The 12,972-nt window shown below is 46.2% G+C and overlaps 1 protein-coding gene across 2 annotated transcripts in view; it reads right to left on the bottom strand.

The window, feature by feature from the left end:
- Positions 1-4,352: 4,352 nt before the first annotated feature.
- msra (methionine sulfoxide reductase A) overlaps positions 4,353-12,972 on the bottom strand; it is a 95,443-nt gene continuing 86,823 nt past the window's right edge. For both annotated transcript variants that reach the window (NM_001140894.1, XM_045719462.1), the window contains exon 6: positions 4,353-4,879. In NM_001140894.1, coding sequence (NP_001134366.1) covers positions 4,715-4,879 — 165 coding nt within the window. In that variant the 3' untranslated portion in view covers positions 4,353-4,714. The remainder of the gene's footprint in view (positions 4,880-12,972) is intronic.

The following is a 12,972-nucleotide window of genomic DNA, read 5'->3' as shown; positions in this document are numbered from 1 at the left end:
AATTTAAGCAGCTGAGATTTGATTTTATGGGTGTTATTAAAAGGAATGATCATATCATTATAAAGTGAAATGACACCATAAAATAATCTATAGCCCCGTTTATACCTGGTTCTAACTTGTGTCCTTTGTCTTGATTTTGTCCACATTCTGATTGTGCCCACATTGCCAGACAGGTGTCGACAATCAAAAGACACATTGTAATCGGATTGTGATCAGATCATCCTGCCCACATCCGGAGGTAGTCAGACAAGCATTGTGTCTGGATATCTTACAAGTGTAAACAGATCTGGACAGAAAAACCATTTATATCATAATTTTTCCACCCTCTAAAATCATTAACAGGTGGCACCATTGACTGATTACATCAATGTGTCTTACATTAAATTAAAAAATCATATTTTGAAAGAATAGCTGTGAAATAATTTGCATAAAGGAAGGGACCAGGGAATCTGGTCACAATGCAGACACATTAGATGGATAACAGACACATTTTAATACCATGTGTAGACACATTTCTGGAAATATGGGTACAATCAGAATGTAGAAAAGATCAGGACAAAGAACCCATGTTAGTACCAGGTATAAACGGGGCTTTTGAATGCCTGTTAGCATGTAGACAATGTTGAAACATCACTATAGTGCTAGAATGACAGACAGTAGGCCACTGTACAATAGAATCATTTCAGACCAGCTCTGTCAGTGTTCCATTGCTAATATTTATTTCATCGAGTGCATAAATATAACATTTGTTTCTTTGTTGGTAAAAATGTGTGTGTGTGCGTATCAGTGGTTGTTTCAGGGGGAGATGCTGTGTGACTTTCTGCATGTGCCTATAGTACATATATGTGAGCATGCTGCGTAGCTCTCTGTTTTGTTTTGTTTAAGCATGTGTGCGTGTGCGTGTGTGTGTGTGAGCGCACGCGCTTGCTGTTACCATGCTCCAGTGCTCTGACCATTTTTGATCCTGCATCCTGATCCCCAGAGCTAGGCGAGCTGTGCCCAGGCTGTGGTGGCAGATTTGGGGCAGCTGAGGTGGAGGAGCTTGGGGCAGGAGCCACCTGGTCTGGGTCTGGGGATTAGACCAGCCAGAATGGCCTTCAGCTGCCTACTGAAACACCTCACCACAACCATCCTTTACTACCATCATTATGTTTACTGTAACAAACACCTCAGCTGAAAAACAAGCCTGTCCGTTCGGCCATCCATCCATCCATCCATCCATCCATCCATCCATCCATCCATCCATCCATCCATCCATCCATCAGAACAATCACTGATTCCCCTCACTAACACACCTCCTTATTATTACATCCCAACCCAACCAAAGACCATGCTTAGGCTACTGTAGAACTGCAACTCACCCTCACAAACCCCACATCAGCCGATAAAACTATTGTTGTTCAGCGGAGGAGAGTGTTAAGGAGAATGGCTTTGAAAAAAATGTCCTGCATGTTTTTTACAGCATCAAAAGATTCTTCAGCGATAGAAAAAGGATTCAGCCCATTTCCTTGGGTTGTTGGGAACAATGGTTTCTCTACGGGCTCTGTTCCAGCAGCAGCCCATTGTAAACGGACATGATCACAGCGTATTGGCATGCTGTTTGTTAGTGAAGAGAACCAACGCTACACCAAAGGAATCATATCCTGGAAAGCATGTTAATGTTGATGTGTGAGCCCAGCATAAAGGCTCTTCTTTGTTTGTGTGGGTTGTCAGTCAGCTCTTTTATTCAAGAGCTGGCTGGATGGGTGGCTGGGTAGCTTGGTAGCTGGATGGGTGGCTGGGTAGCTTGGTAGCTGGATGGGTGGCTGGGTAGCTTGGTAGCTGGATGGGTGGCTGGGTAGCTTGGTAGCTGGATGGGTGGCTGGGTAGCTTGGTAGCTGGATGGGTGGCTGGGTAGCTTGGTAGCTGGATGGGTGGCTGGGTAGCTTGGTAGCTGGATGGGTGGCTGGGTAGCTTGGTAGCTGGATGGGTGGCTGGGTAGCTTGGTAGCTGGATGGGTGGCTGGGTAGCTGGATGGCTGGGTAGTTAGCTGGGTATGTGGCTGGGTAGCTGGCTGGCTGGGTAGCTGGGTTGGTGGCTGGCAGCGTTAGGCAGACTAGAGGACAGATGGAAAGGTGAATAGATACAGCAGGTGTAGGAACTGGAGAGACAGATAGATGGGAGATACAGATGTACTGTACTGGCTGCTATTTAGGTTTACAGAGTACTGGGTGTGTAAGTGTGTGTGTGTGTGTGTGTGTGTGTGTGTGTGTGTGTGTGTGTGTGTGTGTGTGTGTGTGTGTGAGAGAGAGAGAGAGAGAGAGAGAGAGAGAGAGAAGAGAGAGAGAGAGAGAGATTCCAGATCAAGACTTTATTAATCCTTCATTAAATGCCAGAGGTTCATCTACATACTCTTGGTGTACTGTAGCCCTGTTGTAGATGTAGAAACATCATGCATCCAGACACAGGGGTGAACAAACTAAATGTTAAAGCCTAATGTCTTGTCCTTGATTAGAACATATTTTAGAGCAGCAGTCTAGAGTAAGAGGTACCAGTCAGACATCTTTTAGAGCTGTAGTCTACAGTAAGAAGTACCAGTCAGACATCTTTTAGAGCTGTAGTCTACAGTAAGAAGTACCAGTCAGACATCTTTTAGAGCTGTAGTCTACAGTAAGAGGTACCAGTCAGACATCTTTTAGAGCTGTAGTCTACAGTAAGAAGTACCAGTCAGACATCTTTTAGAGCTGTAGTCTACAGTAAGAAGTACCAGTCAGACATCTTTTAGAGCAGTAGTCTACAGTAAGAAGTACCAGTCAGACATCTTTTAGAGCTGTAGTCTACAGTAAGAAGTACCAGTCAGACATCTTTTAGAGCAGTAGTCTACAGTAAGAAGTACCAGTCAGACATCTTTTAGAGCTGTAGTCTACAGTAAGAATTACCAGTCAGACATCTTTTAGAGCTGTAGTCTACAGTAAGAAGGACCAGTCAGACATCTTTTAGAGCAGTAGTCTACAGTAAGAAGTACCAGTCAGACATCTTTTAGAGCAGTAGTCTACAGTAAGAAGTACCAGTCAGACATCTTTTAGAGCTGTAGTCTACAGTAAGAAGTACCAGTCAGACATCTTTTAGAGCAGTAGTCTACAGTAAGAAGTACCAGTCAGACATCTTTTAGAGCTGTAGTCTACAGTAAGAAGTACCAGTCAGACATCTTTTAGAGCTGTAGTCTACAGTAAGAAGTACCAGTCAGACATCTTTTAGAGCTGTAGTCTACAGTAAGAAGTACCAGTCAGACATCTTTTAGAGCTGTAGTCTACAGTAAGAAGTACCAGTCAGACATCTTTTAGAGCTGTAGTCTACAGTAAGAAGTACCAGTCAGACATCTTTTAGAGCTGTAGTCTACAGTAAGAAGTACCAGTCAGACATCTTTTAGAGCTGTAGTCTACAGTAAGAAGTACCAGTCAGACATCTTTTAGAGCTGTAGTCTACAGTAAGAAGTACCAGTCAGACATCTTTTAGAGCTGTAGTCTACAGTAAGAAGTACCAGTCAGACATCTTTTAGAGCTGTAGTCTACAGTAAGAATTACCAGTCAGACATCTTTTAGAGCAGTAGTCTACAGTAAGAAGTACCAGTCAGACATCTTTTAGAGCTGTAGTCTACAGTAAGAAGTACCAGTCAGACATCTTTTAGAGCTGTAGTCTACAGTAAGAAGTACCAGTCAGACATCTTTTAGAGCTGTAGTCTACAGTAAGAAGTACCAGTCAGACATCTTTTAGAGCTGTAGTCTACAGTAAGAAGTACCAGTCAGACATCTTTTAGAGCTGTAGTCTACAGTAAGAAGTACCAGTCAGACATCTTTTAGAGCTGTAGTCTACAGTAAGAAGTACCAGTCAGACATCTTTTAGAGCTGTAGTCTACAGTAAGAAGTACCAGTCAGACATTTTGGTTGACAGCCGATTGTGCATCATTGTGTCCTTCAGCCATTAGGCCTACCCACAGTGCCTTGCTCCAGTCCCTGTGTAAGGAGGGGGACTGCCAGCCTGTGTGTGTGTGTGTGTGTGTGTGTGTGTGTGTGTGTGTGTGTGTGTGTGTGTGTGTGTGTGTGTGTGTGTGTGTGTGTGTGTGTGTGTGTGTGTGTGTGTGTGTGATGCTGCCCCTCTCTATCTCTCTCTCATTGTGTTATAGTGATGCCAAGCTACACAGGCCCTGGCAGAGGGCTCTCTCCCACTGAGTGTTTGCCTGCACAAGCTACACACACCCCTCTGACAGATGAGTCAGGGAGTGATCAGAACAAGGCTTAAGGCAAAGATCAGAGAAAGGAGGTCATCCAACACACACCAAACACCACGAAAGGAACCAGCCATACATATCAACACACAGTTTCATCATTTAATCCACCAGCACACACCATTGAGTTCAATCAGATGTACATAATGTAGCTGATTTGATTCAAACAAGACAATGTACACTAATGTGCATTCATTTAAACTGGTCTTATGCATGTAGTGCTTGATTACCAAACTATTTAAATGAATACAAGTCTAGACTCAGATACGGACTGTTTTTATATAAACCCTGAATATGCTTCTGTACTGCATCATAATTAAGGTGACTTCCATTTAAATGAATAGATTAAATACTTATTTTGCAATGAGCAAGCGGAAATGCGTCTTTACATTTCCTCGTCAAAATCAGACAATCAGAGGTTGGTGGTCATTCCCTATTGGACAGAGGTGGTTATTTCTTGAGTCCTATTGGACAGGAGACTCCGGTGCCGCTCAGGCCACAGTATCCACCGGGGTTCTTGCTGAGGTACTGCTGGTGGTAGTCCTCAGCATAGTAGAACTCCTGGGCCTCGGCGATCTCTGTGGTGATTTCTCCAAAGCCCCCCTCTATCAGGACCTGTAGAAACAACAACAACGCTGTATCATTAGGACTGACCTTCATGAATGAATGGCTCAGGATCGAATGGTTACAACACAAGCACATTTTTCTAAAAGTCACATATGAACCATTTTGGAACCATTTTGCTGCCTTCTTCCATGTAATTACATTCAAAACGTTTGTCTGCCTCCTTCAAGGAAAATATTTTCTTACAAAGAAATGTATTGTTTTTCAAGATTACACATATTCTTACTGTTAGCAGTGTTACAGCTAATGCAATCTCTCTCTCTCACACACTCTCTCTCAGTCATTTGTAAAGCATTGGAGCAGAGACGAGCACAGAGGTCATTAGTGCTCGGGTGGCCCTACGGGTGAGGCCCAGACAGATGTCGACTCACATGCCCCAGATGTGCCCAATGTGTGTGTATGTATGGGGAGGGGGCATCGGGTTTGTGTGTGTGTGTGCATGTGTGTGCGTGTGCATGTGTGTGAGCTGTGACATGCCCCCACCAACCCAGTATACCCAATGCCTGCAGCACGTTTATATGGTCCACACACACACCTCAGCCAGCCTGGCCTGGGTAATCTCCTCTAACCCCCAGCACAGGGCCGTCTAAGCAGGTACACCTCAGCCAGCCTGGCCTGGGTAATCTCCTCTAACCCCCAGCACAGGGCCGTCTAAGCAGGTACACCTCAGCCAGCCTGGCCTGGGTAATCTCCTCTAACCCCCAGCACAGGGCCGTCTAAGCAGGTACACCTCAGCCAGCCTCACTGCTTTTCATCCTCTATGAAAAATCCCAACAACAAAAAATAATGCTGGACTTTTTGGGGTTACTGGTGCCTGGTGTCAGAACTCTGGGTTGAACTGTATACCAATGACACAGTTAGGCACTGGGAGTGACTCCCCACTGAAATCCCATTCCACATCACAGCACCTGTCCAAGTGGCAGTCAGTCAGTCATGTTTAATAGATAGAGCCAGGCTGAATATCATTCGAAATCTGCCTCTGCGAGCAAGGTTTACATTTGAAGTGTACACTAGTCTAGCATGTACAGCATATTGAGAAATCCAGGTTGGAAGTAAATGTATTGTTCTTGTGAGAATATGGAGATTCTAAACTGAGAAATGGTTATGTTAAGGGGAAAGAGGACAAAGTGGGGATATTGTTGACACAATGCCACTTGGGAGTTTCAAGAAAGTGATGCAAGGATGTCTATTGCTTTCCTTCTCTCTTTCCGTCTTTCTTTCTTTCCATCTTTCTCTCTTTCCATCTATCTCCATCATTTCCCACTCTTGCTCTCTCTACATCTCCTCCGCCAACCTCCCCCTATCACTAATGTTTGTTGCTAAGTGTCTATGTGTGTGTGTGTGTGGCAGGGAGGGGGGACAGCGGGCTGTGAGAAGAAACCTGCCAACTACCTCATTTCTCGGACCATCTGCCTGGAGGCAGCCACGCACCTGTTAGGAGCAGCTGCCACCATACAGGAGACAGGAGAGAGAGAGAGAAAGGTAGCACAGAATCAACTCTCCTCTCCCCGCCAGTACCAGACCCAGTCCTAGCTCTATATACCTTCATCCCCAGCTCCAGTCCTAGCTCTATATACCTTCATCCCCAGCTCCAGTCCTAGCTCTATATACCTTCATCCCCAGCTCCAGTCCTAGCTCTATATACCTTCATCCCCAGCTCCAGTCCTAGCTCTATATACCTTCATCCCCAGCTCCAGTCCTAGCTCTATATACCTTCATCCCCAGCTCCAGTCCTAGCTCTATATACCTTCATCCCCAGCTCCAGTCCTAGCTCTATATACCTTCATCCCCAGCTCCAGTCCTAGCTCTATATACCTTCATCCCCAGCTCCAGTCCTAGCTCTATATACCTTCATCCCCAGCTCCAGTCCTAGCTCTATATACCTTCATCCCCAGCTCCAGTCCTAGCTCTATATACCTTCATCCCCAGCTCCAGTCCTAGCTCTATATACCTTCATCCCCAGCTCCAGTCCTAGCTCTATATACCTTCATCCCCAGCTCCAGTCCTAGCTCTATATACCTTCATCCCCAGCTCCAGTCCTAGCTCTATATACCTTCATCCCCAGCTCCAGTCCTAGCTCTATATACCTTCATCCCCAGCTCCAGTCCTAGCTCTATATACCTTCATCCCCAGCTCCAGTCCTAGCTCTATATACCTTCATCCCCAGCTCCAGTCCTAGCTCTATATACCTTCATCCCCAGCTCCAGTCCTAGCTCTATATACCTAGACCAGCTCCACCACTATAGCCCAGCTCCACCACTATACCCCAGCTCCACCACTATAGACCAGCTCCACCTCTATAGCCCAGCTCCACCACTACAGCCCAGCTCCACCACTATAGACCAGCTCCACCACTCTAGCCCAGCTCCACCACTATACCCCAGCCCCACCACTATAGCCCAGCTCCACCACTATACCCCAGCTCCACCACTATAGACCAGCTCCACCACTATAGCCCAGCTCCACCACTACAGCCCAGCTCCACCACTATAGACCAGCTCCACCACTATACCCCAGCTCCATATAGGCCATGGAAGGATATCCACAGATATTTAGGCCTCTCATTAACTCTCTCAGCCTCATCATCCCTCCTCTACCTCTCACTCTTCTCTCCCTAATCTTTCCTATGCCTCTGCCCCTTTCTAGTCTCTCTGTCAGCCTCTTTCTCTCTCTCTCTCTGTCTCTCTCCCTCTCTCTCTGTCTCTCTCTCTGTCTCTCTCCCTCTCTCTCTGTCTCTCGCTCTCTCTCTGTCTCTCTCTCTCTCTCTCTCTGTCTCTCTCGCTCTGTCTCTCTGGCTCTCTCTTTGTCTCTTCCTCCCTCATCCTCTCTGTCGCTCTTTAAACTCATCCTCTCTCTGTCCATCATTCACTCCCACATCCTCTCTCTTTCTCTTGTTCTCCCTCATCCTCTCTCTCTCTCTTTCTCTCTCTGTTTCCCTCTCTGTTTCTCTCTGTTTCTCTCTCTCTCTCAATCTCTCTGTCTCTCTCTTGCTATCTGAGGCCCTGTGTGTGCTTTACAGTGGGGCTTAGCAGCTCCTATATCTCAGCATGGACACCCAGCAGGTAGCTATCGCCATCCGCAGTACACCACCGGGTGCACCCCTGGTTGGCGCCGGGCCAAGCTGGCACCGCCAGATATGATTTGAGACACGCATTTTTCTGTGGTGGTACCAAGTTGGGACGTCATGCCATCGTTCTGAATACCCATCATGGCAGCCTCCCTAAGAAGCCTGGTCGCTAGGGACACCTCAGCTGCAGTGGGCAGCGCTAACACTTATTGTCACAGCTAGACGGGAGGAAGATGTGTGTGTGTGTGCGCGTGTGTGTATGTGCTGGTGTGTGTGTGTGTGTGTGTGTGTGTGTGTGTGTGTGTGTGTGTGTGTGTGTGTGTGTGTGTGTGTGTGTGTTTTTTCTCCCACTCAGCTCTGTAAAATGGAGCAGAGCAGGAGCTTGAGACAAAAGGCTGAGGTGAAACAAAACAAGGTGAGCAGGCCTGGTGGCCAAGAGGCTGACCACTTGGCAGGACATTAAACCCAATCCCCAGTAGTCTATTTGTAGTCTATTTCTGGGCAATAAGGGATGTGTGAAGAGTGAAATATTTCATTGAGCATTAAGAGGTTGTAAAACACAACATAAGACTCCAGCAGCACACGTCTAAAGCAGCCTGTTTATGCATGGCCTCTGTCACAAACACACACAGCCTTGGATGCAGGTAGGTGAACAAAATGATTGAGGGTGTTGCTGAGATTTCAGCACTACCGTTCTGAATGTAAAGAACTAGAGCTACCAGTTCATATCTCCTATTCCTTTGTTTACAGTTTGCTAGCATCTTCAGGGAACTCGTGTTCATATGTGTGCTGTTAGGCGTGTGTTTGAATACTTACAATGTGTAGTAAATGTATAGCTCCAGGCTTTTAATGTCTGTCCTGGTGCATATAACCACTGGGCTTACTGTACCATCCAACCATTCTAGAACCAATCAACTTTCACAGATCCTCCTCTATGAAGATACATGTCACTCTGGCAGCAGATGGCTCATAGTTCATCAGAGACGAAGGAAACCATGCAGAAGAAGAAGGACATGTTTATCTCTCATTTCTAATCTGTCTAAGCACTGAGTCATGGCAGGTTGGAGCCAACGGTTTAGTAGTGCACGGAAGCAAATGGGACTTGGCATTCATCCACTCTCTAGCCTCTCTATCCACAGCCTAATTCAGTCAGTCCAGGACCCTGGTGAGTGAGGTTCCTCTTCGTTTGCTCAGCTGACACACTTCCCTTCATCAGCTGACACACTCCCCTTCATCAGCTGACACTCCCCTTCATCAGCTGACATACTTCCCTTCGTCAGCTGACACACTCCCCTTCATCAGCTGCCACACTCCCCTTCATCAGGTGACACACTTCCCTTCATCAGCTGACATACTCCCCTCATCAGCTGACACACTATCCTTCATCAACTGACACACTACCCTTCATCAGCTGACACACTTCCCTTCATCAGCTGACACACTACCCTTCATCAGCTGACACACTCCCCTTCATCAGCTGACACTCCCCTTCATCAGCTGACACTCCCCTTCATCAGCTAACACACTTCCCTTCATCAGCTGACACACTCCCCTTCATCAGCTGACAGTCCCCTCCATCAGCTGACACTCCCCTTCATCAGCTGACACACTACCCTTCATCAGCTGACACACTCCCCTCATCAGCTGACACGCTTCCCTTCATCAGCTGACACACTATCCTTCATCAGCTGACACACTCCCCTTCATCAGCTGACACACTACCCTTCATCAGGTGACACACTACCCTTCATCAGCTGACACACTCCCCGTCATCAGGTGACACACTACCCTTCATCAGCTGACACACTCCCCTCATCAGCTGACACGCTCCCCTTCATCAGCTGACACAATATCCTTCATCAGCTGACACACTACCCTTCATCAGCTGACACACTTCCCTTCATCAGCTGACATACTCCCCTCATCAGCTGACACACTTCCCTTCATCAGCTGACATACTCCCCTCATCAGCTGACACACTCCCCTTCATCAGCTGACACACTTCCCTTCATCAGCTGACACTCCCCTTCATCAGCTGACACACTACCCTTCATCAGCTGACACACTCCCCTTCATCAGCTGACACTCCCCTCATCAGCTGACACACTTCCCTTCATCAGCTGATACACTACCCTTCATCAGCTGACACACTACCCTTCATCAGCTGACACACTCCCCTTCATCAGCTGACACTCCCCTTCATCAGCTTACACTCCCCTCATCAGCTGACACACTTCCCTTCATCAGCTGACACACTACCCTTCATCAGCTGACACTCCCCTTCATCAGCTGACACTCCCCTCATCAGCTGACACACTACCCTTCATCAGCTGACACACTCCCTTCATCAGCTGACACGCTCCCCTTCATCAGCTGACACACTATCCTTCATCAGCTGACACACTACCCTTCATCAGCTGACACACTACCCTTCATCAGCTGACACACTTCCCTTCATCAGCTGACACACTCCCCTTCATCAGCTGACACGCTCCCCTTCATCAGCTGACACACTACCCTTCATCAGCTGATACACTACCCTTCATCAGCTGACACACTCCCCTTCATCAGCTGACACACTACCCTTCATCAGCTGACACACTACCCTTCATCAGCTGACACACTCCCCTTCATCAGCTGACACGCTCCCCTTCATCAGCTGACACACTACCCTTCATCAGCTGACACGCTCCCCTTCATCAGCTGACACGCTTCCCTTCATCAGCTGACACACTACCCTTCATCGGCTGACACACTACCCTTCATCAGCTGACACACTTCCCTTCATCAGCTGACACACTTCCCTTCATCAGCTGACACACTTCCCTTCATCAGCTGACACGCTCCCCTTCATCAGCTGACACACTACCCTTCATCAGCTGACACACATACATCTCATCAGCTGAGAATGACATCATGCTGTGAACAGAGGTCACACCTCTCCTCTAAACCCCACACATCCAATCATTCTATCACCCTTTCATTAGCTGGGGCTCCTCGGTTCGGAGGTCATCCTACCCCCAGGTGGACTAGCATGCACCCTGACACCAGCTGGGACCCCCTTGTAGGGGTAGACGTGGACAGGGGCTCCCCTGAGAGATCCAGGGGACTTGGATCTCCTCAATGGCTCTGTCTCTGTCTACTGAGCACAGAGGTCAGGCAGCCAGGCAGTAGGGTCCTTGCTATCCGGGATCCTAGGGATGTCCATACCCAATTGATGTTGACATTTTAAATGGTTAATGTAAGGATTAGGTAGGGGTTATGGTGAAGGTTAGGGTAGGGGTTAAGGTTAGGCTTACGGTAGGGGTTAAGGTTAGGGTTAGGATTAGGGTAGGGGTTAAGGTTAGGGTTAGGGTAGGGATTAAGATTAGGTTTTGGGGTTAGGGTTAGGATTAGGGTAGGGTTTAAGGTAGTGTTAGGGTAGGGGTTAAGGTTAGGATTAGAGGTAGGGGTTAAGGTAGTGTTAGGGTAGGGATTAAGGTTAAGGTTAGGATTAGGGTAGGGGTTAAGGTTAGGGTAGGGGTTAAGGTAGGGTTAGGGTAGGGGTTAAGGTAGTGTTAGGGTAGGGGGTAAGGTTAAGGTTAGGTTTGGGGTTAAGATTAGGGTTAGGATTAGGGTAGGGGATTAGGTTAGGATTAGGTTTGGGGTTAAGATTAGGGTTAGGATTAGGGTAGGGGATAAGGTAATGTTAGGGTAGGGGTTAACGTTAGGGTTAGGATTAGGGTAGGGGTTAAGGTTAGGATTAGGGTAGGGGTTAAGGTTAGGGTTAGGATTAGGGTAGGGTTTAAGGTTAGGATTAGGGTAGGGGTAACGTTAGGGTTAGGATTAGAGTAGGGGTTAAGGTTAGGATTAGGGTAGAGGTTAAGGTAGTGTTAGGGTAGGGGTTAAGGTTAGGGTTAAGGTAGAGTTAGAGAAGGGGTTAAGGTTAGGGTTAGGATTAGGTTTGGGGTTAAGGTTAGGGTTAGGATTAGGGTAGGGGTTAAGGTAGTGTTAGGGAAGGGGTTAAGGTTAGGGTTAGGATTAGGGTAGGGGTAAAGGTAGGGTTAGGGTAGGGGTTAAGGTAGTGTTAGGGTAGGGGTTAAGGTTAGGGTTAGGGTAGGGGTTAAGGTTAGGATTAAGTTTGGGGTTAAGGTTAGGGTTAGGGTTAGGATTAGGGTAGGGGTTAAGGTAGGGTTAGGGGTTAAGGATAGGTTTAGGATTTAGTGTAGGGATGTCCCAAGGATCCTGGATAGCACTAACCCAGGCAGTAGGGCTGGAACTTGTCATATGAACGCACAGGTTCCCTGTTCACATCCAAACCATGGAGATACTGCATCCAACTATCTACTGTATCTATTGACTATAAACTATCTACTGTATCTATCTACTCTTTTGACTATAAACTATCTACTGCAGTATCTACTCTATTGACTATAAACTATCTACTGTATCTATTGACTATAAACGATCTACTGTATCTATCTACTCTATTGACTATAAACTATCTACTGTATCTATCTACTCTATTGACTATAAACTATCTACTGTATCTATCTACTCTATTGACTATAAACTATCTACTGTATCTATCTACTCTATTGACTATAAACTATCTACTGTATCTATTGACTATAAACTATCTACTGTATCTATTGACTATAAACTATCTACTGTATCTATTGACTATAAACTATCTACTGTATTATCTACTCTATTGACTATAAACTATCTACTGTATTATCTACTCTATTGACTATAAACTATCTACTGTATCTATTGACTATAAACTATCTACTGTATCTATCTACTCTTTTGACTATAAACTATCTACTGTAGTATCTACTCTATTGACTATAAACTATCTACTGTATCTATTGACTATAAACGATCTACTGTATCTATCTACTCTATTGACTATAAACTATCTACTGTATCTATCTACTCTATTGACTATAAACTATCTACTGTATCTATCTACTCTATTGACTATAAACTATCTACTGTATCTATTGACTATAAACTATCTACTGTATTATCT

This window comes from Salmo salar, chromosome ssa06, assembly GCF_905237065.1.
Source record: "Salmo salar chromosome ssa06, Ssal_v3.1, whole genome shotgun sequence".
Classification (NCBI taxonomy): Eukaryota; Metazoa; Chordata; class Actinopteri; order Salmoniformes; family Salmonidae; genus Salmo; species Salmo salar.
Note: the sequence above shows the minus strand (reverse complement) of the source record. Positions and strands in the feature narration are given on the sequence as shown.